This window comes from Hyperolius riggenbachi, chromosome 5, assembly GCF_040937935.1.
Source record: "Hyperolius riggenbachi isolate aHypRig1 chromosome 5, aHypRig1.pri, whole genome shotgun sequence".
NCBI lineage: Eukaryota > Metazoa > Chordata > Amphibia > Anura > Hyperoliidae > Hyperolius > Hyperolius riggenbachi.
Window position 1 is genome coordinate 200,957,928 of NC_090650.1, and position 24,934 is coordinate 200,982,861.

General features: G+C 42.8%; 1 protein-coding gene across 2 annotated transcripts in view; it reads left to right on the forward strand.

Annotated features, from left to right (window-relative positions):
- PPP1R17 (protein phosphatase 1 regulatory subunit 17) overlaps positions 1-24,662 on the forward strand; it is a 33,478-nt gene extending 8,816 nt beyond the window's left edge. Inside the window, exons 3-5 of one of the 2 annotated variants that reach the window (XM_068234553.1) lie at positions 466-621; positions 9,626-9,792; positions 24,453-24,662. In XM_068234553.1, coding sequence (XP_068090654.1) covers positions 466-621; positions 9,626-9,792; positions 24,453-24,467 — 338 coding nt within the window. In that variant the 3' untranslated portion in view covers positions 24,468-24,662. The remainder of the gene's footprint in view (positions 1-465; positions 622-9,625; positions 9,793-24,452) is intronic. The other variant, XM_068234552.1, reaches the window with a different exon arrangement.
- Positions 24,663-24,934: the final 272 nt, after the last annotated feature.

Consider the following 24,934-nt stretch of genomic DNA (forward strand, 5'->3'; position numbering starts at 1 on the left):
AACTCACAGGCTAAGGTGGCCACACATCATACAATTAAATGATCCAATTTTTTCACCAATTCAATCATTTTGATCGTTTGTCCTGAAAAATCAAGAGCTTTTCTTTGTTTTCAATCAATAAATCCAATCAAATTTCCCATTTTTTTTTTTTCAATTTTTGGAGATTGGACATGTTGGAGATTTTGGAATTGTTACAATCAGTCAGAAAAATTGATTGCTATTCTTGAATTGAACAGATATTTTAAAAATTGTATGGTGTGTGGGCACCTTTACTGTATTTGAATTCAAAGATCTGGATTACCATATAACTGCAGCGATCCCACAAAAAAGTGTCCGTGAATTAAAGCATTAGTGTATTGGTGGCACAGCCAATTCAAACTTAATGTGTAAGAGAATAATATGTAAACCGGTAAGTCATGTCTAAATAAAAATGATAAAATGCATATATCAATTTCTTGCTTCCAGAAAACCTTTCTGAACAGTTAATGAGGAACTGTGATCTTCAAATAAAAGCAAGAACAGGAAAAAACCCTCAGATAACGACAGCAAGCAATGAAATGGATCAAAAGCAGCCTAGAAGAAAAGATACACCAGCCTTGCATAAGCCGCCATTTGTACCAGGCAAGTAAAAAACATTTAAAAGAGCTTTATAATGTTGCGCATAGGAAGGGGACATTGCTTTACATAAACTATGGTAAATCATCATTAATTATAATACAGCAATCATTGGAAAATTCTGAAGGTACAATATTGCGAATACATATTGTTGCGGCAACAGGCAGTTAGGCGCAGGGAAAACGGAATGACGGCCCTCCCTGCTGCTGCTAAACTCCGAGGCAATGTTTAATACTATTCTCCCTCCGAGTCGTTGCAACTGAGCCGCCGGAGCCGCGAATTACCATTACGCGGGATGCACAGCATAGCATTGCTGCTATGCCACATGCCAAAATAACCTGCTTCGCAATATTGCAATTACAAAGAATAAAGCAGGGAACACACTTGTGTTTTTGAGTTTGCAAGCGTATTATTGTTTTCCTGCACTCTGAGATTGCATTTTCAATCACATTTTCCACAGACAATTTTTTTTTCCATTGTGTCAAGATTTTTCAGTTTGCGACAGAATGCATTGAAATTGAAAACGTGCGTGATGTGCAAAAACAAACAGAACGCTATGCAATTTTTAAATGTGTAAAATAATGCGCAAAGGGACTGTAGATGACCAGTGCCGCAATGCACATTTTTGACACGTAGCAAAACGCATGCAAATCATGCAAATGTTCCCTGCCTTAAAGAGGCAGTACAGAGAAATATAGGCTATTGAGATTTCTACTAGAAGGAGCAGCACATATTAAATAGTGCTGTTGTTTACAAAGGCACTCTGGAAAAGATTTATAACTCAGATTCTGGCATCGCAAGGCAAAGGAAGCAACGTACTCTGTATTCCAGGCATTCCCAACCTGTGTGCTGCAGCAGCATCGGGGAAGGATTGCCGCTCACCGCCCCACTCTGTCTCTCCCCATTTCTCCCTGCATCCGCTCAGACTGTAATAAAAGCAGGGCTACAAGAAAATGGCCACCGATATCCACAAATGCGGACATCAGTGATCATTTTCTTGTAGCTCTGCTCTAACTACAGTCAGAGCGGAGGCAGGGAGAGAAGAGTGACATCAGCGCTGGAACGAATGGAGCTGGTGAGTAAGCCGCCACCACCAGCACATGCTGCTGAGGGCTCCTACACCTGACTACCTATACTTAAGGCACCTATGCCTGGCTACCTATACAGGGTCCTCCTGCACCTGAATTCCTATACTGGGAACACTTATGCATGGCTTCCTATACTGAGGGCACCTATGCTTACTGATGCCCCTACACCTGCCTTCCTATACTGGAAGCACATATGCTTGGCTACCTACTTATACTAATGCACCTACACCTAACTTCCTATACTGGGGGCACCTGTAGCTGGCTACCTACACTGAGAGCACCTACACCTGGCTATGTATACTGAGGGCACCAACACCTGGCTACCTACCAACCTAAACTGAGTCTGAGGGCATGTTGTTTTGGGGGGTGCGCTATGGCTATAAAGCACAGTGCAAATTGTCGGTGCTGTGCAATCATTCCAAATGGGGTGGGGGGAGGGGGCTAACTGTCCCACTGATTGTTTTTATTAATATCTCTGAAATGTTCTAGCCTACATTTTCAGTGTATTCAGGATAATGCATATATTTTGTGTTTTTTATTAGTCGTTTTTCTATTGTGAATATGTGATGTGTTATGGAGAATTGACCATTTTGCGTGAAGTGTCACTACTTCAAAAAGGTTGGGAACCACTGTATTCAGTTAGGCAGTGTGATAAAAAAAATGTTTGTGATTCTTGTAATGCAAGCCTATTCTCCTAATGCTGTGAAAGGTGTTAGGTAAATAACCAGTTAGCCTGTTTATTTACCTAGGACATTTCACAGCAAGGTGATTGCTGCTGAATGAACTTGCATTAGGCGAAAGGGCTTTGAACTGACAAAGAGGAGAAAGATATTAGCTGTTATCACACAGCCTAGCTTTCATTGCCTTGGCAATGGCAGGATCTGTATCTGAGCTATAAATTATCCAGATGACTTCTGTAAACAAAAGCACCTTCTAATATGTGTTGCTCTTTCTAATAGAAACATGCTACTAGGGAAATTCCAATAGCCTATATTTCGCTGTAGTGCCACTTTAAGGAAATAAATAAGCTTTGCACTAATTACCATTGCTGTCTATGGATCACCTTCATTAACCTGGTACCATTTGCTTGCAGTGTAGTGCAGAACCATGCATCTGGACACATTTCTTACTTGTATAGAATGGAGTAGCATGGCTTCATGCTTCATGTTACCGTCTTTCCCCTAAAATAAGACACCCCCTAAAAATAAGACCCCTCTTATATTTCAAGCATGCTTGAAATATAAGACATCCCCTGAAAATAAGACCTAGCTGTAACACTCTAACATATCCTTGTTTCTGTCCGTACTTCCATACATACTGCTGGAGTCTGCTGCTTCCTGATTAGGACATGCCCACCAATTAACACGGACTCTTCCGTGTTTCATTCATACACTGATTGCCTCCTCCTCCTCAACACCCACTGCTGTGAGTTAACAGACATGGTATTTTACAAACACAGGCATTGCTCCCATACTTTCAGCAATTACACAGTCTGTGGCTTTCAGCATTTCAGCAGCTGCTCAGTGATGTGCTTCTCACTGCTACTATTTGACCAGGACTGATCAAGAGGAGCTCCATTGCCTGAGTCCCCTGCTCTAAGATGAACAAATGCCTTTATGGTGACAGAAGTCTATTGGTGAGTCAACAACTGTCGGAGGTGAGATAAATCCCTGGCAGACTTGCCAGGGATTTCAAACACTCACTGAGTAAGCTTTCATTTTCTCTCTCCCTGTTCCCCCATCCCAGCCTGTCTATGCAGATTCAACATGCCATTGGATTTGGCATTGCTTCGACCTAACCTGCATCCCTGGTAACCAATCCAGATCACTCCTCCTGGTTCCCAACAGGAGTAACATATACCTGCACCACTGTATATGGGATGTCACTCCATATCTTCCAGTACAGTAGTGACAGTGCAGAAAGAGCAATCCAAGGGTCTCACTTTCCTCTGTTGTAGAGGGCATCATAGTGTATGCCCATACACTAATGTAGCATCCCCACACATCTCATACACTAACATACAAAACATACCCCTCAAAATATAAGACATTCCCAAAAATAATATAGGTACACTTTAGGGTAGAACAACACTCGACACTCAAAGCTGTGTCTTCTGAGGGAAAAAGGGGGTCAGTCTGCACTAGTGCGGGTGTCTATGTATCACACTCCAGAAAAGCACCTGTACAATGGCCTTGTCAGACGAGCTGAGTGATGTGCAGCTGGAAAATTGAGGGCGGAAAACATTCAGCAAGGATTTCTCTACATTAAGACAGACTGTCACTATAATTGCTTTTATTTCCTCTTGTTGCCATGCAAACAGTGTATTGCCATGCATATAGTACAGTCACATCTGTCATACATCGGTAATTCAAACCTTGATAGATGATGGTGCTGGGGTGCTGGGGATGCCGGTGACCAGGGGAGAGATGGACGGCATGGAATTGTGATAAACCACTTCTTGAAAGGGCCCAAGGTAGGGCTAGGAGCAAAGACAGGGCCTCACTCCTCACTAGAAATGCGAGGAGCAAGGAAAAGAGTCCCTTCACTTTTACATTTGATTATACCCCAATGTCCAAGAAGCTGACAGAGATTATGAAGAGGAACTGGGTAGTAATAACGAGGGATCCCACTCTTCAGGGGGTCTTTCTGGCCCCCCCTAGGGTGGCGTTCAGGAGAGCCCTCACCCTGGGGGATACCCTTACTCGAAGCGAATATCGCTCACCACCGGTTCATAAGGAGAGGGTGAATGAGCACTTTAAATCAATCAAGTCAGGAAAGGGCTGTCCAAGGCTCATTAAACATGTGAGGGAGATCCATGATGGGAAGGCCCAATGTTTGAGGTTCGCCGGCCTCTTGCATGTCTTTCCCTCATGCAGGGGAGGTGACCGCGACCGAGAGTTGACCCGACGTGAGTCGCGATTAATTTTGCACACTGAAGCCATGGGACCTTTGGGCCTCAATGACAGGCTTGAACTGTCCTGTTTTCTTGACCCATGTATGACAGATGTATGACAGATGTGATTGTACTATATGCATGGCGATACACTGTTTGCATGGCAACAAGAGGAAATAAAAGCAATTAAAGTGACAGTGCCCGGTCTGTCTTACTGTACAGAAATCCCCAAAAATAATCCCTAGCACATCTGTTGGGCGTACATCAAAAAAGGGCGTCGGGAAAAAAGGGCGCGTGATGTAAACGATAAGCAGTATTATCGTTTATAAAAATATTGTGTAGAAATTCGTTTACAAATGGTGTTTTAACAATTTATAAATCGTTAAATAATGTGTATGAAATCGGCAATTCTTAAAACGTTAATCTTCCCTGTTTCTAAACTGAAACTTATAATTACGTTTGTTGAAAAAAGAGTATTATTTGTTTAAACATTATAATTATATATTGTTATGAATAATCTTGATTTATCGTTTATTATTATAATAAAATGTGAAAATATTGTTTATAACCCTCCCTGTACCTATCCCTAACCCCTAGACCCCCTGGTGGTGCCTAAACTTAAGACCCCCCTGGTGGTGCCTAACCCTAAGACCCCCCTGGGGGTGCCTAAACCTAAGACCCCCCTGGTGGTGCCTAAACCTAAGACCCCCCTGGGGGTGCCTAAACCTAAGACCCCCCCTGGTGGTGCCTAAACCTAAGACCCCTCTGGTGGTGCCTAAAACTAACCACCCCAAAGCCCTCCCTGTACCTATCCCTAACCCCTAGACCCCCTGGTGGTGCCTAAACCTAAGACCCCCCTGGTGGTGCCTAAACCTAAGACCCCCCCTGGTGGTGCCTAAACCTAAGACCCCCCTGGTGGTGCCTAAACCTAAGACCCCCCTGGTGGTGCTTAAACCTAAGACCCCCTATGGATAATAATGTTTTACAAACATTAATAAATAACAAATGTAAATCATTTTTTTGGGTGGATAATAATGTTTTAGAAATGTTTTAAAAATAGTGATTGTAAAAAATATATTGGAATTTACGTTAGGTACTGATCGCTATATTTTGGGAATAATAATGTTTTACAAACAGTAAGGGTTAAAATGTTAAATAATGTTTTAATTAAATAGGATAAATATGTTTAGTATTTTTATAAACGTTATTCCTCACGGGCTCATTTTGTAAAGTTAAATCATCACAAGCACAGTTATAAAACTTTAAAAATCTCTGGGCGCCGTTTGTAAAACGTTAATAATCTCCGGCGCCCTTTTTTCCCTGTTCGGCGCCCATTAAACGATATTTATAATGGGAGTGAATGGGGCGCCCTTTTTGTCCACTTGTCTCATGCGCCCAAATCTCCTGCTTCCTCTGTTGGAGGAAAAATTATTATAAGACAGTGTCCATGCAAAAAGGGCTGGCACCACAGAATAAAACTAAGCTCTTTATTGACATGCCATTAAAATGAGTGGCTTGAGAAAGAGCTATCGAAACAGCGGGCTGTCACCGCCAAAGCCTATTTTTTGACTATTATGTCATTTTAATGGCATTTCAATAAAGAGCTTATTTTTGTTCTGTGGTGCCAGACCTTTTTGTATGCATGCTGTATGGGCCTCTCTGGTACTGAGACCTTTGGCTTGGGCACACAGGAATTTCTCCTTTTACTGAGTGCTCCTCCACTCCACGATTTTTATAAGACAGTGTAATATTTTTGAGGAAACACAGTAGCTGTGAGCTGTGTGTATGAACATGCTTGATCAGCCCCTTATCATGTGCAGTTTTTGTAACTGAAGCCTACTGTATTGTTCTAGAGATGACCCGAACGGTCGCCGGCGAATGGTTCCCGGCGAACTTCCATGGTTCGCGATCGCTGAGAACCGCACACTTTTCTGGAAGTTCGGTTCCCCCCCATAGTGCATCATGAGGGTCAACTTTGACCCTCTACATCACAGTCAGCAGGCACATTGTAGCCAATCAGGCTACACTCCCTCCTGGAGGCCCTCCCCCCCTTATAAAAGGCAGGTAGCATCAGGCATCGAAATCACTCGTGTGCCTGCATTAATTAGAGAAGGGTGCAGAGACTTATAGGGAAAGCTTAGTTAGGCTCTTGTAGGCTTCTTAGCTTGCTCCTTGCTGATTCTTATTGCTAAAAAAGCACCCCTCAACAGCTCTTTTGAGAGGTAATCTTGTTCTTGTGATCTATTTTTTTTTTTTTTGTGTGGCCCACTTGCATTATATACAGCCCTGTCAGTCAGTCGCAGCTGGCCTTTGGCCCCTTGGTGGTATAATTACTACTGTGCCAGTGCCAGGTGCACATTGTAATACCCATCACTGCATATACCTAACTATTGTTCTCAGTGCACCCACCTACCTACGTGAGCGCACGCAGTGTAACTGTGCCTGTCCGGTACCTGTCTGTGTGTGACAGGTGCACATTGTAATACCCATCACTGCATATACCTACTTGTTGTTCTCAGTGCACCCACCTACCCACGTGAGCGCACGCAGTGTCACTGTGTCTGTCCGGTACCTGTCTGTGTGTGACAGGTGCACATTGTAATACCCATCACTGCATATACCTAACTTGTTCTCAGTGCACCCACCTACCTACGTGAGCGCACACAGTGTCACTGTGCCTGTTCGGTACCTGTCTGTGTGTGACAGGTGCACATTGTAATACCCATCACTGCATATACCTACCTGTTGTTCACAGTGCACCCACCTACCTACGTGAGTGCACGCAGTGTGATATACCAATCCGTGCATACCTGTTAACTGCACCTGTGTGACTGACTGCACATTTTATTAGTCAAGTCAGTGCATACCTTTCACTTCATACCCCCAATATGGACAAAACAATAGGCAGAGGCAGGCCACCTGGCAGGTCTGTTCGAGGTTGCGCTGTCGTGATTTTGTGTGGCCCTCAACCAAATTACAGTGTTCAGAAGAAGGCACGTGCCATCAACCCCCAAAATTGTCAGGACGTAGTTGACTATTTAACACAGAACACCTCATCTTTCTCAGCTTCTGCACGGAAGCGTGAGATATCTAACTCTATACCTGCATTTAAAGGGGGCTTAGATGCTTTCCTTGCGTTGAAAGACATCCATGGCTACAATTACTAGGTAATGCCTAATGATGTTGATCCAGGGATTTTATCTGATTGCCATCTGGAGTCAGGAAGGAATTTTTCCCTTTTGAGGCTAATTGGACCATGCCTTATGGGTTTTTTTTTCACTTTCCTCTGGATCAACAGGGGTATGTGGGGGACGGGCTGGAGTTGTACTTTGTACTGGTTGAACTCGATGGACGTATGTCTTTTTTCAACCAAAATAACTATGTAACTATATATCTTCCTCCTCCTGCTCTGATTCTGGCACCCCACTTAATACTCAGTCGGCCGCCACCACCAAAGTGTCATCACCCCAGGGCTCAGCGGTGTGGAAATTTTTTTGTGTGTCTGCCTCAGATGAGAGCAATGCCATCTGTACTTTCTGCCACCAGAAATTGAGCCATGGAAAGACCAAGACCCACGTGGGGACAACTACCATACGAAGGCACATGATTACAAAGCACAAACTGCAATGGGATGACCACCTGAGGAAAAGCAGCACACAAAAGCAAAGCCATACACCGCAGTGGAAGATACCAGGCCGCAATTTTTTCTCAAAAAAGGCGATACCTAAACTATACCGTGATGTTGAAAGGCAAGTGGTGACATCTCTGGCACATAGCGGTGGGTCAAGGGTCCATCTGACCACGGATGCTCAGGCCTGCCTGAAGACTAAGTCAGTCCAAACACACAGCATCTCTGCATGCACGCCGTGTGACTGCCTGCCCCATGACTAAGTCGCTCCCCACACAGCACCTCTGCCCACAGGCCGCTTGACTGCCTTTTCCACCACCACCAACAGGGTCCAGTACTCCAGGTGGATTCCTGAATTTATAAGGCCACTATACTACTTTTTCTGGTGCGTGTACATGCCTGCCTAATTTTTCTGGACTGCAGCTGCAACAAAACAAAAGGCATGTACATGTGCCAATTCCCCTTCGTGATCAATACCATGCTGCGGTGAAGGGGCTTGCATATCACAATGACGCAATGACTGACGGCGATATAAGTGTCTCGGGGGGGGGGGGCACACCCAAGATAATAAGGTCGTCGCTTCATTGTGGACAGACCAAATTTGATCAGCTGGATAGTCACTTTTGTTCTATCATTGAGCTACCACAGTCCGGCGACCATATGGGCTTGAAAACCGCCACGCCTGCACTCTCGCCATGGTGCGCACCAGTCCAGCATGGCCGTCACTACACAAACAGCTGTTTGCGGTGCGTTACACAGTGAGTTTGGTGTGTCAGTGTGAAGCAGTACTCTAATTACACCCCCTAATTGATGTATACACATGCAAGATGTTTTAAAGCACTTTAGGCCTGCAATTTAGCATTCAATGTGATTTCTGCCCATAAAACGCTGCTTTGCGTCAAATCCAGATTTTTCCCTGGGTGTTTTGGCATCTATCCCACTCATCCATGCCCCGTCCAGGTGTTAGACCCCTTGAAACATCTTTTCCATCACTTTTGTGGCCAGCATAAGTGTTTCTAGTTTTCAAAGTTCGCCTCCCCCATTGAAGTCTATTGCGGTTCGCAAAAGTTTGCGCGAACCAAATGTTTGCGGAGGTTCGCGAACCGAAAATCGGAGGTTCGGGCCTTCTCTGTATTATTCACTGTGTACAAAATCTGCAACAATGTTGTGTGATCCAAAAACTAGTTATCAAGTATTCCTACTTTTAAATTTTAATTAATTTATTAGAATTCTTCTCTCCCATGATCCAAATGTTTATGGGTGTGTAGAAGACCACACGACACTTTCATTCAAAAAGAGCATTCTATTGTTAAGATGTTGCAAAGTTGGAAGATATAGCTAGAATCACAATACATTTAAGATGTAATAAAGTGCAAATAATAATAGTAATATTTTTTTTAGATATTTCAGAAATCTTATTGAAGAGATTTGATGAGATTGAGAAACAGCAAAAGACAAAGATGTCTCCTATTTTCAACAAAGAGCCAAGCTTGATGAAACCCAGAAGAAAAGACACACCTGCACTGCACACACTGCCACTTCTCGCAGGTACAGGTTTTACTCAGAAGGTACTAAACAAAATGTTAAATACACTGGCAGTCTGTTTAGTCAAACTCATAACAGGTCAACATGCACACACTGGGAGAATCAGCACATACAATAGACAAAAAGGCAATACATACAGTCAAGGACAGACGTTTCAGGTTCACTACTGTACCTGCAGAACCCGGGACTACAGCAAGGCTTCTATGCAGTTGCAGGGATAGATAAGCATTAGAACAAACTCATGAGGTTACACAATGTTTCCATTGGATGTGGTGTATAGACAGGCATCAGTAATGGCGTACATATTATATGGCCGCCGGTGAGTTGGGCGCTGGGCTCTCCCTGCTGCTGCTGAACTCCCTGGTGGTGTTAAATACTATTCCCCCTCTGAGTTGTAGCAACCTTAAAGGGAGATGTAATTTGGGGTCTGGCAATTGCCAGATCCCCAAATTACTCTTGTGCGGGACATGTATCAAAGCATTGCTGCTATGACAGCGCCCAGTTTCAGGCCTGGCTCTTCTACTGACCACATATGCTATTTCAGGCATTGTTATTGCCTGATGAAGCAGGATTAAACCTGCAAAATGCATTGCATTGTCCCCCGGAGTATTTAAATAAACTTGTTGTATTTGACAAACACATTGGCAATTGTTGTGCCTGCTTGGAGGAGGTAAGTCCACCACTGCCTTCCCATGTTTCAAACTTTTTAGATACTTTTATCCTTTTGGCACCTCTGTATCCATACTACGCTATATCAAGTCCACCCCTGGTGGAGGGATGTTACCCCCTTTTTTCCTCATCTATGGAAAGCGAGTTCTTAATCCTGAGTTAGGTCAGGTCTAATCTGTAATCTACCCACCTACCTATGCAGTGGTTGCCTTTGAGGTAATCCTGCTTTGTGAATGTAGCTTATTACTCTATCATACTTCATTTCAACTACCAGTACATACTACACTATATTTGGCTCTTGGTGTCCCTACTCTGTATTTAAACGTTTTAGTTCTCTTTTATTTATCAGCATCATTTGCTTACCCAAGCAACACTAATTTGTTTCTTTTCACCAGCTAAGGAGCTCTGGGCCCCGATGCAAGTTTTACAACGGGGCCCCTCAAGCACTCTATACATAACAATTGATACGGCACACTAAAACCTGCCAATGGCAACTACAGTGTCAGAGGTGTAAGAAGGGGATGGGGAACAGCTTGTTAATGATTACCGCTATTCAAAGTATCTATAGAAGTGATTATTATGAGCACAGGACCAATAGAAAGCTAATTCTGCAGTTTAGGGAGGGCCCATCGGGGCCCCTCTGGCCCAAGGGCCCTGATGCGGTCGCAACCTCTGGAACCCCTATTGTTACGCCCCTGCTGTTTACGCTTCGGGAAAGCTGGTGCAGCATTTGACTTTTGATTCAATTCTTTCAAGGCAAAAATAAATAAATACATTAACAAGTAGCCATGAGACGGCTCTAAGTAGGCTTAATGATATAGGGCTTGATTCACAAAAGAGTGCTAACTGTTAGCACGGCCGTTTTCGCGCGAATTTTCGCATTGCGCGCGATCGCGAATTTTCGCGCAAAACGATCAAGTTTCCGCGCGCAAACGTGAATTTTCGCGCGAAAACCTTACCGATTTCGCTGTAAAATTCGCGTTTGTGCGCAAAAACGTTATCGTTTCGCGTGAAAAGTCGCGATCGCGCGCAATGCAAAAATTTGCGCGAAAACGGCCGTGCTAACAGTTAGCACTCTTTTGTGAATCAAGCCCATAGTGTATGTACTCATGTTTATCTCATCATGGGTAGATTCATGAATTACATGTGTGTTGTGCAAGTCGCACAACTTATATCATGTATACATGTATACAACAGCATATGCTCTGATCATATACCACAGGTAATGCTATTTCCACAATGCAATAGTATAATAGTATACAGCCAGCATGTGTGTTGTATACATAACCTGTGTTACACTAGTTCTGCAATGTCTGTTATATTGGTGGCATAAGTACTGGCAAAATGTTCCAGATGTATTGGGGTTTTGTGAATAAGCCCCCATGTCACCTGCCAGTTCAGGTATGCTTTAAGAAATCCTACACTAATAGAGAGAAGCAATGCGAACCACTTTTTTAGAGAATAGTTGCATGGAAAAGACATAGAAGGCCATAAAAGGCTTTCAGTAAATTCCATTCCAGCGTCAATCTTGCAGCGACGTGCAGAAATCTCCTCGTTACATTTGTCCAGGCTTTTTCCTCTGTACTATTATTTGTAATAGCTCAATGCTGTCACTGCCGTTAATTTGGTTAGTAAAATACCCACTGAGTAGCAATCTTTGTGCTGTTTAGTAGGGGGCTATAAGTAGTAGCTATGGAGCTTTGGCAGGCTGAGTGTTGCCTTATATCACTGTACATTGACAAAGGGGGTCTGTGCATCCCTGAAATGATTATTATTGTACTGATGCATTATGGACAAAAAATAATTATTGTACTGAGTGCGTGGACCTTCTCCTTGATCTTTGGGTGCAGTCTGTGCATCGCTAATTGGACACTGCTGCTTTAAAGATGTTCCTCTCAGTCCAAGCGACAGTCTCACATTGCACATTGCATATTGATAAACGGTTGTAATCACCACACCCGATATGTCAACACTCACCAAATATATGAGACCACCAGGGTCTTCACACGCCTTGGGGATATTACCAGGTCACCCCCAACCTCTCACAACCAAATCTCCTTCAAATATCGATTATCCTCTTCACAATGCTTCTCTTCAGATACCCCACATCCTACAACTGCTCACTGTTAGATGTCACTTCTGCCTCCACATATAACCTCAAATAAAAAATCTCCCATAGCGTAACTCCATTAAAACTTTAATATATATAACATGTATTGCACTCACATAGATTGCATCGCAGTAGCGGGTGCAGTGGAGGTGATTACAACTGTTTATCAAGAGAGGGTCACTTGGACTGAGAGAACCATCTTTGGACAGTTGTATTTGAGTAGGGGGGCGCACCTTATTGTATGCAGCTTTAGATATAGAGGGAGTTTGAACGCACTGATATAGTTCCTACTGCTGCTTTAAACAATGATCTATAACATAAAAATGAGTATGTAAAATAGTAGTAAATTAGAGAAGTATCTTTCTCAGAGGCACTAGAAATACACACTACTGTGTACATTTACTCTTATGATACAGGCAAACTGCATATCAATTCAAAATTTGACAAATGTACCTATGTACAGTAATCTTCTTTATTATTTGTATATTCTTAAATGTCATAAAAACTAAACAACTAAGAAAGTCACTGTTGTTTTTGAGCCCGCTGTAATAATCCAACCAGCATTCCAAAAAGATAATTCATAAACCTTAGAATACGAGCTAAATAAACAGTACAGAGGGCATTACAGATAAATGATGATGTTTTTGTTACAGTAATGATTTCTGAAGTGCCTCTTGAGATGCTGGTTCTTAGAACTACAAGTAAGTGATTTGTAGCTAAAATGCACAAAACAAATGAGCAACAAAAGTACATACGCTTGCAGTAGTCTATCAATATAATTAAATGTGGCTGTCAAACAGGTTAGAAAAACCCTACCATGTATACAGAATAGAGATAGAGCAATTCCTTACACTCTGCAGTGTTGTTATCAAATTAGAACAACAATTACAAAGCATTATAAGAATGTACTATGATAATTTTTCATATACATTAATTAAAACACAAAATTAAGACACAAAAAAACTCTGTGTGGGCATCGATTTTATCTTCTGTTTCAAATCTACACATCTCTGTTACTGTTAAAACATAATAGACTACATTAGCATTCAGTGACATTATTAGAATGACTGGCTAGTCATCCCTTCAACCAGCCTTCCAAAAGTAGTGTCAGGTCATCTCTTTATCCACGCTCCCTTCACCTGCACCCACCCACCCTTCCCACATATGTAGTGCTGAGTCACAACCCTTTCCATCAACCAACTAATCTGAATTGTTCTCTCCATCTCTGGATGGGTAATCTCTACGGATTTAACCTGGCTGCCACTAGAAAAAAAGTAATCCATTGCCTGATATGGTAGCAGTCCGTGGTTTCTTGCTGAATGCATTGAAAAAGTGGTCACTTAGATTCTTTGCCCTGGGACAGCATTTACCAACTATTTGTACCAGCATGTGCATCTTGCCACAAGTACGCACGCCTTAATCAGCAGATTGAAGGTGCCTACTGTTTCCCTGAGTATGTGCATGTTGCTCAATTAGAGGCTGAAGTTAGAGAGTTAAATGAGTGCCTGGCAACAGTGAGATTCATAGACAACATGGAAAAAAGCTTGCGTCTCACAATCCAGTCTCTGATTGGAACTACTGAGGATGTGGAGGGTGGAGTACAGCTGGAGCAAGAAGCAGAGGTGGCTGCTAGTTGGGTCACAGTTAGAAGGGATAGGAGAAAAAGTGTAAGTGGGGCTAGTCCTGAGTTGCCTCTTCCTAGTACAGTAAATATGCTTCTTTGCATGATGTTAGGAATGATGATTCTGGAGTATAGATGTTGCAGTAGTATGTGTCCCTTAGCTACCGAGAACAAGACCGCTACAATAAGAATGGGAATAGGAGTGCAGCATAGGCTAGACAGATTCCGGTGGTAGGGAATTTATTATTAGGCACACAGATTGAATATTCTGTCGAAGAAACTGTGAATGCCTTACAGTGTGTTGTCTTCTGTGTGCTGGGATATGGCATGTAGTGGAACAAATTGACAGATTATTGGGTAGGGCTGGGGAAGGCCTGACTGTCATGGTACACAGTTAAACCAATGACATATTTAGCGGGAGATAAAAGATCCTCAAAATGTTTTTTAAGGTATTAGGAGATAAACTTAAAGCAAATACCTCCAAGGTGGTGTTTTCTGAAATACTACCAATGCAAAACGCTACATCTAAGAGAAAGAGAAAGCTTAGGATGTTAAATAAGTACATTATAGGTCACCACATATCCATGAAAGTTCAGAATTGCAACTACTACAGCAGATTGAAACAGCTGCAAGTAAAAGTGAGGTCATACTGTAGTTATGGGTTGGACTTCAACTATCCAGTCATTGATTGGGATATTGAAGCTACTCGTTCTGGTGAAAGTGGCAGATTTCTGGAAGCACTACAGGACAGTTACTTGACTCAAATGGTAACTGAACCAACTAGAGGGAATGTGCTACTGAATAAGGTAATGTAACAATAGTGTCAGCAGGATAACAGGTTTCCGATTATGTGGTGAGTGATCTGCAGTATCACCATTAATACAGATACTATATCTGATTATATGGTGATCTGCAGAATCACCAATAATACAGAAATAGTTAGCAAATGGCGTGTAAGACGTGACAAGGTCACTAGCTTTATTGCACAAAGTGTAGTGATTGGTGCAAACAGTAATTTTCTGATAGATCCTCAGCGGTAACCTCACCAGTGGCGATGGAGATTACAGATAGAACCACAGCGGTAATCTCACCAGTGGCGAGGGCCCACTGGTGAGAGAAAGTAGTCGGACAGATCAGGTAGGCAACAGACGGGCAGACAAGGTACAAAATCGGCAGGCAGAATCAAAGTGGAGTTCAGTCAAAAGTCGGTAACAAGATCAGATGGGCAGAAGCACAGAATCACAAGGCAAAAGGATAGTCGAGAGTTCAGGCAAGGTTCATACACATAAAGACAATAATATAAATTATAATTATAGCTATCAAACAATTCCTATCTCTGTGTGAAATACCCAGTTTCCTCCCGGATCAAAGCACACCGGAACTATCTAAGGTCTGAGCGCTAACACAAAGTATTCACAACAACAGACAATGAGCAAATGACATCTCCCAGCTTAAATACAGAAAGCAAACTCAAACTGCCCACCCAGAGGGCTGGACCAATCAGCAGCGTGTGATTGGCAGGTTGGTGTCAGCTGACTGCAAGATCAGCTGACCCGTCTCCTCAGATTATAAAGGTCCTGCTGCCCCGCCCGTAAGCGTGCTGAACTAATCTGATGTGCAGAGGAAAGACCTGTCCTGCCAGGGGCTGTGCAAGATGACTGAGAGGATGCGGCCGCCGCTGGGGCGACGTCAGACGCGGAAGCGGCGGCCGCAGCACTCTCCGTTGGTAAGGTAATACTGCTATACCTGGCAGGTAATTTCAAATAGACTAGATAATGAACCAAACATGCAGGTTCAAGAATATTTGGGGAATAGTGATCACAACATGATAAAGTTTGATCTGGTCATGGAGCAGTGGACAAATTAAAACTATGAATTTAAGAAAAGGAAAATTCAACCAACTCAGGCATGCACTAAGGTTGGTGGACTGGGAAAGTATACTATAATGGAAGACTTTTAAAATGATTCTCAATGAATATTGTAGTAAATATATCCTATATGGAAACAAAACTTCTAGGAATAAAAAAGGCCTTTATGGATGAGTGGAAAGGTTAGATACAGGTATAAAATGAAGTGAAAAAAATAATGCCTAAAAGGCCTTAAAACAGTAAGAGACCAAAGCTGCATTAAGCAATTATAAGGAGTGCAATAAAAGTTGTGAAAAAAAAGGCTGTCAACGATTGAAACTGAAAATTGCTAGGGATATCAAATCAAATACAAAGAAGTTTTACAAGTATATCATCTAAAAAAAAAAAAAAAAGGTGGACATCCTAAAGCATGAGGTAAGGAATTTGATGGTGGATGACCGAAGTAGGGTGGATCATTTGAATGCTTGGTTTGCATCTGTCTTCACAAGGAATATATTGTTGTTGCAAATTAAATCAAAACTGATAAGTCACATGACCCAGATGGCACACATCCTCTGGTGCTAATGCTGGGAATACATGTTTCGTTTTTGCCTTCGTTTTAGCCTTCGATTCGTTCGGTAAACGGATCGAGTGTTGAAAACGTATGTGAAAATAGTCATAATCTCATTATAGTTTCGATTAATAGACCCCAAAAACGAACGACTAGTGATCGAACATGTTTGATATTATCTCTCTTTATCCATCTAATCGAGCCATTGGTAGGCTTGATGGCTGTTCAGATCGATTATATATTCGTTTATGCCGTCCGTCCCTGTACTACGTTTCGTTTCTTTGCAGCCTTCGATCATTGGAAAAACGAAACCATCAGAATCGAAAAAAAACCGAAACCGTGGGTGGTGATATTAACCGTACGGTCGATTATTTCGGGATCGAAAAGGACAAAAGGCACAATCGAAACGAAGGTTTAAACGAAGGCAAAAACGAAACGTGTATTCCCAGCATAAGGGACTTAAGTTCAATTATCGATAATCCCTTTTTTTTTCTTTAGTGATTCTGTTTCAAGTGTATTATTTTCTATAGATTGGCGTACAACCCACATTTTCACATTATTTAAGAAGGGTAAAAAATATTATCCAGTCCAGAAGATTATAGACCTGTAAGCTTAACATCGGTTGTGTGCAAACTATTTAAGGGGTTCCTAAGAGATGCGATACAAGACTTTATAGCAGAGAATAATCTAAATTCTCAGCATCAACATGGGTTTACTAAAGACCGGTCTTGTTTGACTAACGTGCTCAGCTTATATGAGTGTTATGAACAGTGCACATAGATTTGCACTAAATATAGATTGTCACTAATTGTGGAAATACTGAAGACCAAACCAGGGTTAAGGTGAAATAAAGTAAAGGTTTATTTACAAGTGCCAGATATATACAGGTGAAAATGCAATTGGTGCATGAACATACATACAAGCGTATTCAATCAACTGTACAAAATAGCAATACGACTGCAAACAACGGGCAATACGATTGTAGGCAAATGTCTTGCGATCAGACATACAACAACCCAGATATAATATATACAGTGTGCACACAGGGAACCCCGGACCCTGTCTAACTAAGCTAACTAACTAATATATATACACAATAATATACAGTGGATTGCAAAAGTATTCGGCCCCCTTGAGTTTTCCACATTTTGTCACATTACTGCCACAAACATGCATCAATTTTATTGGAATTCCACGTGAAAGACCAATACAAAGTGGTGTACATGTGAGAAGTGGAACGAAAATCATACATGATTCCAAACATTTTTTACCAATAAATAACTGCAAAGTGGGGTGTGCGTAATTATTCGGCCCCCTGAGTCAATACTTTGTAGAACCACCTTTTGCTGCAATTACAGCTGCCAGTCTTTTAGGGTTTGTCTCTACCAGCTTTGCACATCTAGAGACTGAAATCCTTGCCCATTCTTCTTTGGAAAACAGCTCCAGCTCAGTCAGATTAGATGGACAGCGTTTGTGAACAGCAGTTTTCAGATCTTGCCACAGATTCTCGATTGCATTTAGATCTGGACTTCGACTGGGCCATTCTAACACATAGATAACACATAGATATGTTTTGTTTTAAACCATTCCATTGTTGCCCTGGCTTTAAGTTTAGGGTCATTGTCCTGCTGGAAGGTGAACCTCCGCCCCAGTCTCAAGTCTTTTGCAGTCTCCAAAAGGTTTTCTTCTGAGTTTGCCCTGTATTTGGCTCCATCCATCTTCCCATCAACTCTGACCAGCTTCCCTGCCCCTGTTGAAGAGATGCAACCCCCGAGCATGATGCTGCCACCACCATATTTGATAGTGAGGACGGTGTGTTCAGAGTGATGTGCAGTGTTAGTTTTCCGCCACACATAGCGTTTTGCATTTTGGCCAAAAAGTTCCATTTTGGTCTCATCTGACCAGAGCACCTTCTTCCACATGGTTGCTGTGTCCCCCACATGGCTTGTGGCAAACGTCAAACGGGACTTCTTATGCTTTCTGTTAACAATGTCTTTCTTCTTGCCACTCTTCCATAAAGGCCAACATTGTACAATGCATGACTAATAGTTGTCCTATGGACAGAGTCTCCCACCTGAGCTGTAGATCTCTGCAGCTCGTCCAGAGTCACCATGGGCCTCTTGACTGCATTTCTGGTCAGCGCTCTCCTTGTTCGGCCTGTGAGTTTAGTTGGATGGCCTTGTCTTGGTAGGTTTACAGTTGTGCCATACTCCTTCCATTTCTGGATGATCGCTTCAGCAGTGCTCCGTGGGATGTTCAAGGCTTTGGAAATCTTTTTGTAGCCTAAGCCTGCTTTACATTTCTCAATAACTTGATCCCTGACCTGTCTTGTGTGTTCTTTGAACTTCACGGTGTTGTTGCTCCCACTATTCTCTTAGACAACCTCTGAGGCCCTCACAGAGCAGCTGTATTTGTACTGACACTAGATTACACATCATCAGGCAATGTCTATGGGCAACTGACTGCACTCAGACCAAAGGGGCTGAATAATTATGCACACACCACTTTGCAGTTATTTATTTGTAAAAAATGTTTGGAATCATGTATGATTTTCGTTCCACTTCTCATGTGTACACCACTTTGTGTTGGTCTTTCATGTGGAATTCCAATAAAATTGATTCATGTTTGTGGCAGTAATATGACAAAATGTGGAAAACTTCAAGGGGGCCAAATACTTTTGCAACCCACTGTACATTCAGGCATAGTACATAATGCAGCAGGCAACTGGAACGTCATACAAGCCGAGATTAGATACCAGGAAGTCAAGCAAATAAAATCGATAAACAATAGAATAGTCAAGCAAGCCAATATCATACACCAGGGAGTCAAACAATCAGGTAACAGGGATCAGGAAACAGGTAACAGAAGCAGTGACCAGAACACAGGCTCTTAGGCTATCCACATCAATGAACTAGCAACAGTGTTCTGTTGGAGCTGGAATACAGAGACCTCTGCTGGTGGGCAGAGGAACTTCAGGAAGACTGTAAAAATGTTCTTGATGTGAGGGGGGACATCTGCTGGTGAACAGAGGAAGTCCATGCAACAGTTCCCAAATGTCACCAGCATGAACAGATCATAACAATGAGGTGATGAATGCTACTGTGGATATTAGGTATGCTGTAGATGTGATATACTTGGACTTTGCAAAGGCCTTCAATACTTTTCCACACAACACTCTGGTGCAAACGTTGAGGATGTAAGAATCTGTCTGCATGAATAGGGAACTGCCCAATGGAAAGAAAGGAAGTAGTTGTGGTCAACAGATCATTTTCAAAACAAGTAGACCTAAGCCCGTTTAAAAATGGGCTCTAGGTCTCTCTCACCGCTGCCACCGCCGCATGTCAGCCTGTGCGCATGCACCCCCCCCCCCCCGCCACTCTTCGCCCGCACCCCCTGGCCCCGTCCTCCTCCTGTCCCAATGGCTACACATGCGCAGTAGTCAAAACGCACGGGACACAGGGACAGGAGGATGAAGCAGGGACAGTTAGGGTTTTATTACATAGGATGGATGACTGTTCGCAGTGGGGTCCCACAGGGATCAGTACTGGGTCGAGTACTCTTCAATTTATTAATGACCTAGTAAATCAAGTAGTAAGTAACATTGCTATTTTTGCAGATGATAGAAATTTTTTGCACAATTATCAACTCTCAGGAAGATAGTGATATATTGCAGTAGGATTGATATATGGACACATAAATAACAGATGAAATTCTAAGTTAAAAAGTGTAAAGTCATGTATTTTGGTCATACCAACAGTCTAGCACCATACCAAAAAAAGGGGATACAGATTAGGGACATCAAACTTGGAGAGGAACTTTGGAGTACTCATCGACAACAAGGCCACATCTGAAATACGGAATTCAGTTCTGGGCACCGCATTACAGGAGGGACATTGCAGTTTTAGAGCAGGTTTCTCAGCATGCCGTTATTGCAAGTGCCACCACAGAGGCACTTCCATTTTTTTCCTTTGCAGCAAATACGTACTTTTATATTAAACAGTATGTTAACTATGATACTAAATATACTGTTTATGTTATCTCATGTACTAGCTGTCACATACGGTATATGGGTTGTACTAGTCATAATCTTCAAGCAAGAATAGGGGAACACTACTGTGGGACAAATTGAAAAACATTTTGAAAATCTGCAGTGTCAAAACATTTCGAAACGTGCCGTAGAGGTGATATGGCCTAATTTATTTTTCAGGGGGTCGAGAGGGTGTCCTGCCCAATTTGGGGTGGTGATCCCCAGAGGCTCCTCCTCAAATGAGAGGCCTTCTGGATACACCAGATGAGTACCCATCCTCGGAGGCCTTAATGCCCAATGGGATTTGAGTATGATGTATGACTATTATGCAATTTGTATCTCATCGTATATTTTTTCCCTTTTTGTATATATATCATTGCTATTTATTTACCAGCTAGAAACTTTTCAACACCTGTTTCTTACAATATTTTGTATTTGCTCTTTGTAAAAGGTGTTTTTACAGAATAACGTTGTTTTTTATACCTATATATTGTAATTTAACATGTTATATGTGCAATGTGTATCTGTCTCTTTAAGATAGGTGGCCTCTTTTTTCTTTAGCTCCGTGGAGTTCTCCCTCTGCCCATCTATAAAGATTCCACCTCTCTACAGCAGCGGCGGCTCCACGGGGGGCTCAAAAGGGGCACAATGGCTGGCTGGCGGGGCTCACAGGGGACATTTGCATCTCGCTAAAAATGGGCGTGGTCATGACATCATGTGAACGTTTCCCCAGTAAATGCACATAATGACAGACAGCGTTTCCCCAGTAAATGCACGTAATGACAAACAGTGTTTACCCAGTCAACGCACGTTATGACAGACAGCGTTTCCCCAGTAAATGCACGTAATGACAGACAGCGTTTCCCCAGTAAATGCACGTAATGACAGACAGCGTTTCTTCAGTAAATGCACGTAATGAGAGACAGCATTTCACCAGTAAATGCACGTAATGAGAAACAGTGTTTCACCACTAAATGCACATAAGAGACAGCATTTCACCAGTAAATGGATCAATCAACAATCTTGTAATGAGAGACAGCGTTTCACCAGTTAATGCATGTAATGACAGACAGCGTTTCACCAATAAATGCACATAAGAGACAGCTTTTCACCAGTAAATGCACGTAATGACAGACAGCGTTTCCCCAGTAAATGCACGTAATGACAGACAGCGTTACTTCAGTAAATGCATGTAATGAGAGACAGCGTTTCACTAGTAAATGCACGTAAAGAGAAACAGTGTTTCACCACTAAATGCACATAAGAGACAGCGTTTCACCAGTAAATGGATCAATCAACAATCATGTAATGAGAGACAACGTTTCACCAGTTAATGCACATAAAGACAGACAGCGTTTCCCCAGTAAATGCACATAAGAGACAGTTTTTCACCAGTAAATGCACATAATGACAGAAAGCCTTTCACCAGTAAATGCTTTTAATGAGAGACAGCGTTTCCACAATAAATGAATGTAATGAGAGACAGCGTTTCACCACTGAATGCACATAAGAGACAGCGTTTCACCAGTAAATGGATCAATCAACAATCATGTAATGAGAGACAGCGTTCCACTAGTTAATGCACGTAATGACAGACATCGTTTCACCAATAAATGCACATAAGAGACAGCTTTTCACCAGTAAATGCATGTAATGAGAGACTGCGTTTCACCAGTTAATGCACGTAATGACAGACAGCATTTCCCCTTGTAAATGCACATAATGACAGAAAGCCTTTCAACAGTAAATGCATGTAATGACAGACAGCATTTCCCCAGTAAATGCACGTAATGAGAGACAGCCTTTCACCAGTAAATGTATGCTGAGGAAACAGAGGGACAGGGGTGTCATGCTGGGAGGAAAGGGGGTATTGTGAGCTGGGGATGTCTCCCAAGCACATGACACCCATGTCCCCTCCAGCACAAAACCCCTGTACCCCCAGAAAATGACACCTTTGTCCCCTCCAGAACATGCCAATACTGTCCCCCTCAGCACATCACACACCAGTCCCCTCTAGCACATTACACCCCAGTCCCCTCTAGCACATCACAACCCAGTCCCCTCCAGCACATCACACTCCTGTTCCCTCCAGCACATCACACCCCTGTCCCCTCCACCATATCACACCCCTGTCCCCTCCAGAACATGACAACACTGTCCCCCTCAGCACATCACACTCCTGTCTCCCTCAGCACATCACACCCCTGTCCCCTCCAGCACATCACACCCCTGTCCCCTCCAGCACATCACACCCTTGTCCCCCCCAGCACATCACACCCTTGTCGCCTCCAGCACATCACTTCACTGTCCCCTGCAGCACATCACACACATGTCCCCTCCAGTACATCACACCCCTGTCCCCCCAGCATGACACCCCTGTCCCCCAAAACATCACACTCCAGCCCCCCCCCCCCCAGCATATCACACCTCTGTCCCTCTGTAACCCCAGCAGCACATCTCATTCCTGCCCCCAGCACTGACCTCATCCTTCAGTCCAGGACACCCCAGCAGCTGGTACTTGAGTGGCAGCGAGAGCAGTATGTGGCTCTCATGGTCCCGGGTCCGTCTGGGGGCGTGGAGGAGGAAGAAGCCATCTACCGCTGCATCAATCACCACCTGCAGCTACTTAAATATACCCCCCTCGTTCTCCCCTGTGGTGGTGCTGCTGCCGCCGCTAACACAACTCAGATCGGCGGCGAGCAGGAGATAGGAGTCAGCCAGACCGGCACATAGCAGCCGCGCGGTGAATTCAAATGCAGGAAGTGACATCATCGGTCACGTCCAGCATCTAAAGTCCACCGTGCGGCTGCTATGCGCCGGTCTGGCTTATTCCTATCTCCTGCTCGCCGCTGATCTGAGCAGTGTTAACGATGGCAGCAGCACCACAGGGGAGAACGAGGGGAGTACATTTAAGCGTTTTTTTTTTAAAGTCCACTCAGCTCTAGAGGCTTTATGGGGAAGCTTACAGTTTGTCAGCTGGGGCTTCAGCCCCGGCAAGCCCCAGTGTAGCGCTGCCACTGCTTTACAGGTTCATTGAAACTATGACTAAGGGCGTATTCTGAGCACAGCACACATCAGTTTGATCCTGTGGTTGTCTATGTCTTCATGTGTGGATTGTCCTAAGTAAAGAATACCAGCTTTTCTCTAGCCCACTGTGGTTTGCGGATCCTCCTTTTTCCGGATCTTAAATACATGTGGTTGACCATCTTTTGCCTGTAGCTGTTTTAGAATGTCATTGTTCTTCCTATAGTGAGATGTACAAAACTGTATCTCATTCTCCAAATGTGGCCTTACAGGTGATTTATACAGAGGAAGAAGTACAACGGAGTCTCATGATTTTCCCCCCATTTTATGCTTCCTAGAATTACATTTCTTCTTATTATTATTGATTTATAAAGCATCAGCATATTTTGTAGTGCTGTATAAAGTAAGAAACAAACATGGTGTAGCTAATAACACAGACAATGGTATACACTGAATATAAACGCTGGTACAAAATGTATAACAGATTGCAAGATACAAAAGGAATAACAAATTCCAAGACCCAAAATGGTAAGAGAGCCCTGGCCTTGCGAGTTCCAATCTAAAGGAATGAAGGAATGGGGACAAGAGGTGGGGTAATATACAATATTCATACCTAGTGGCAGTGCATTTTTAGGTTATCAGCTAAGGTGTACAACTTGGCCAGAGAGGGAATGGCTCTAACTTAAGAACTTCCATTATTTACAGAGCACTAGACAGACATAATTGATTATCTAAGTTGTATTGAATGGCCATGTATTATAAATTGCTGCATACTGACAGCCTTTCACTAAAATTCTCAATTCTTAATTAATAGGTGGCAAGCTTGTGAAAGAAAATCATGGAACTATTATTGTGGAAAGTGAAGAAAATGATGGGTAGAGAGCAAAAACGACATTAATAACAGCTTAATTTATTAAATGTAATGACTGAAGGAAATGTTATAGGTATGTTATAGGTCATAAGTTATAACTGAATACAAATATTATAGGTATTAGCTAGTTAAAAAATAACAAAATAACAACTGTACTGGATCATTTTGTAATTTTTATACTTAATTTGTATACGTTTATGTAAGATTTGCTGCCATAAAAGTTTGATGTTCAATCGTAGTATTCTGTGTGTCTTTTTAAATAGCTTAAGAGACTGCAGGTTCTGGTCAGTCAAAACAGGAAATGACTGCTTGATTTTCGATTCTTGGACGGCCAGAACGCAACATGACTACATGTGGCCGGACAAGTCCTGAAGTGCCTTCCCTGCTACCTCTTAATGACCAACTGAACAGTAGTCCAATCTATC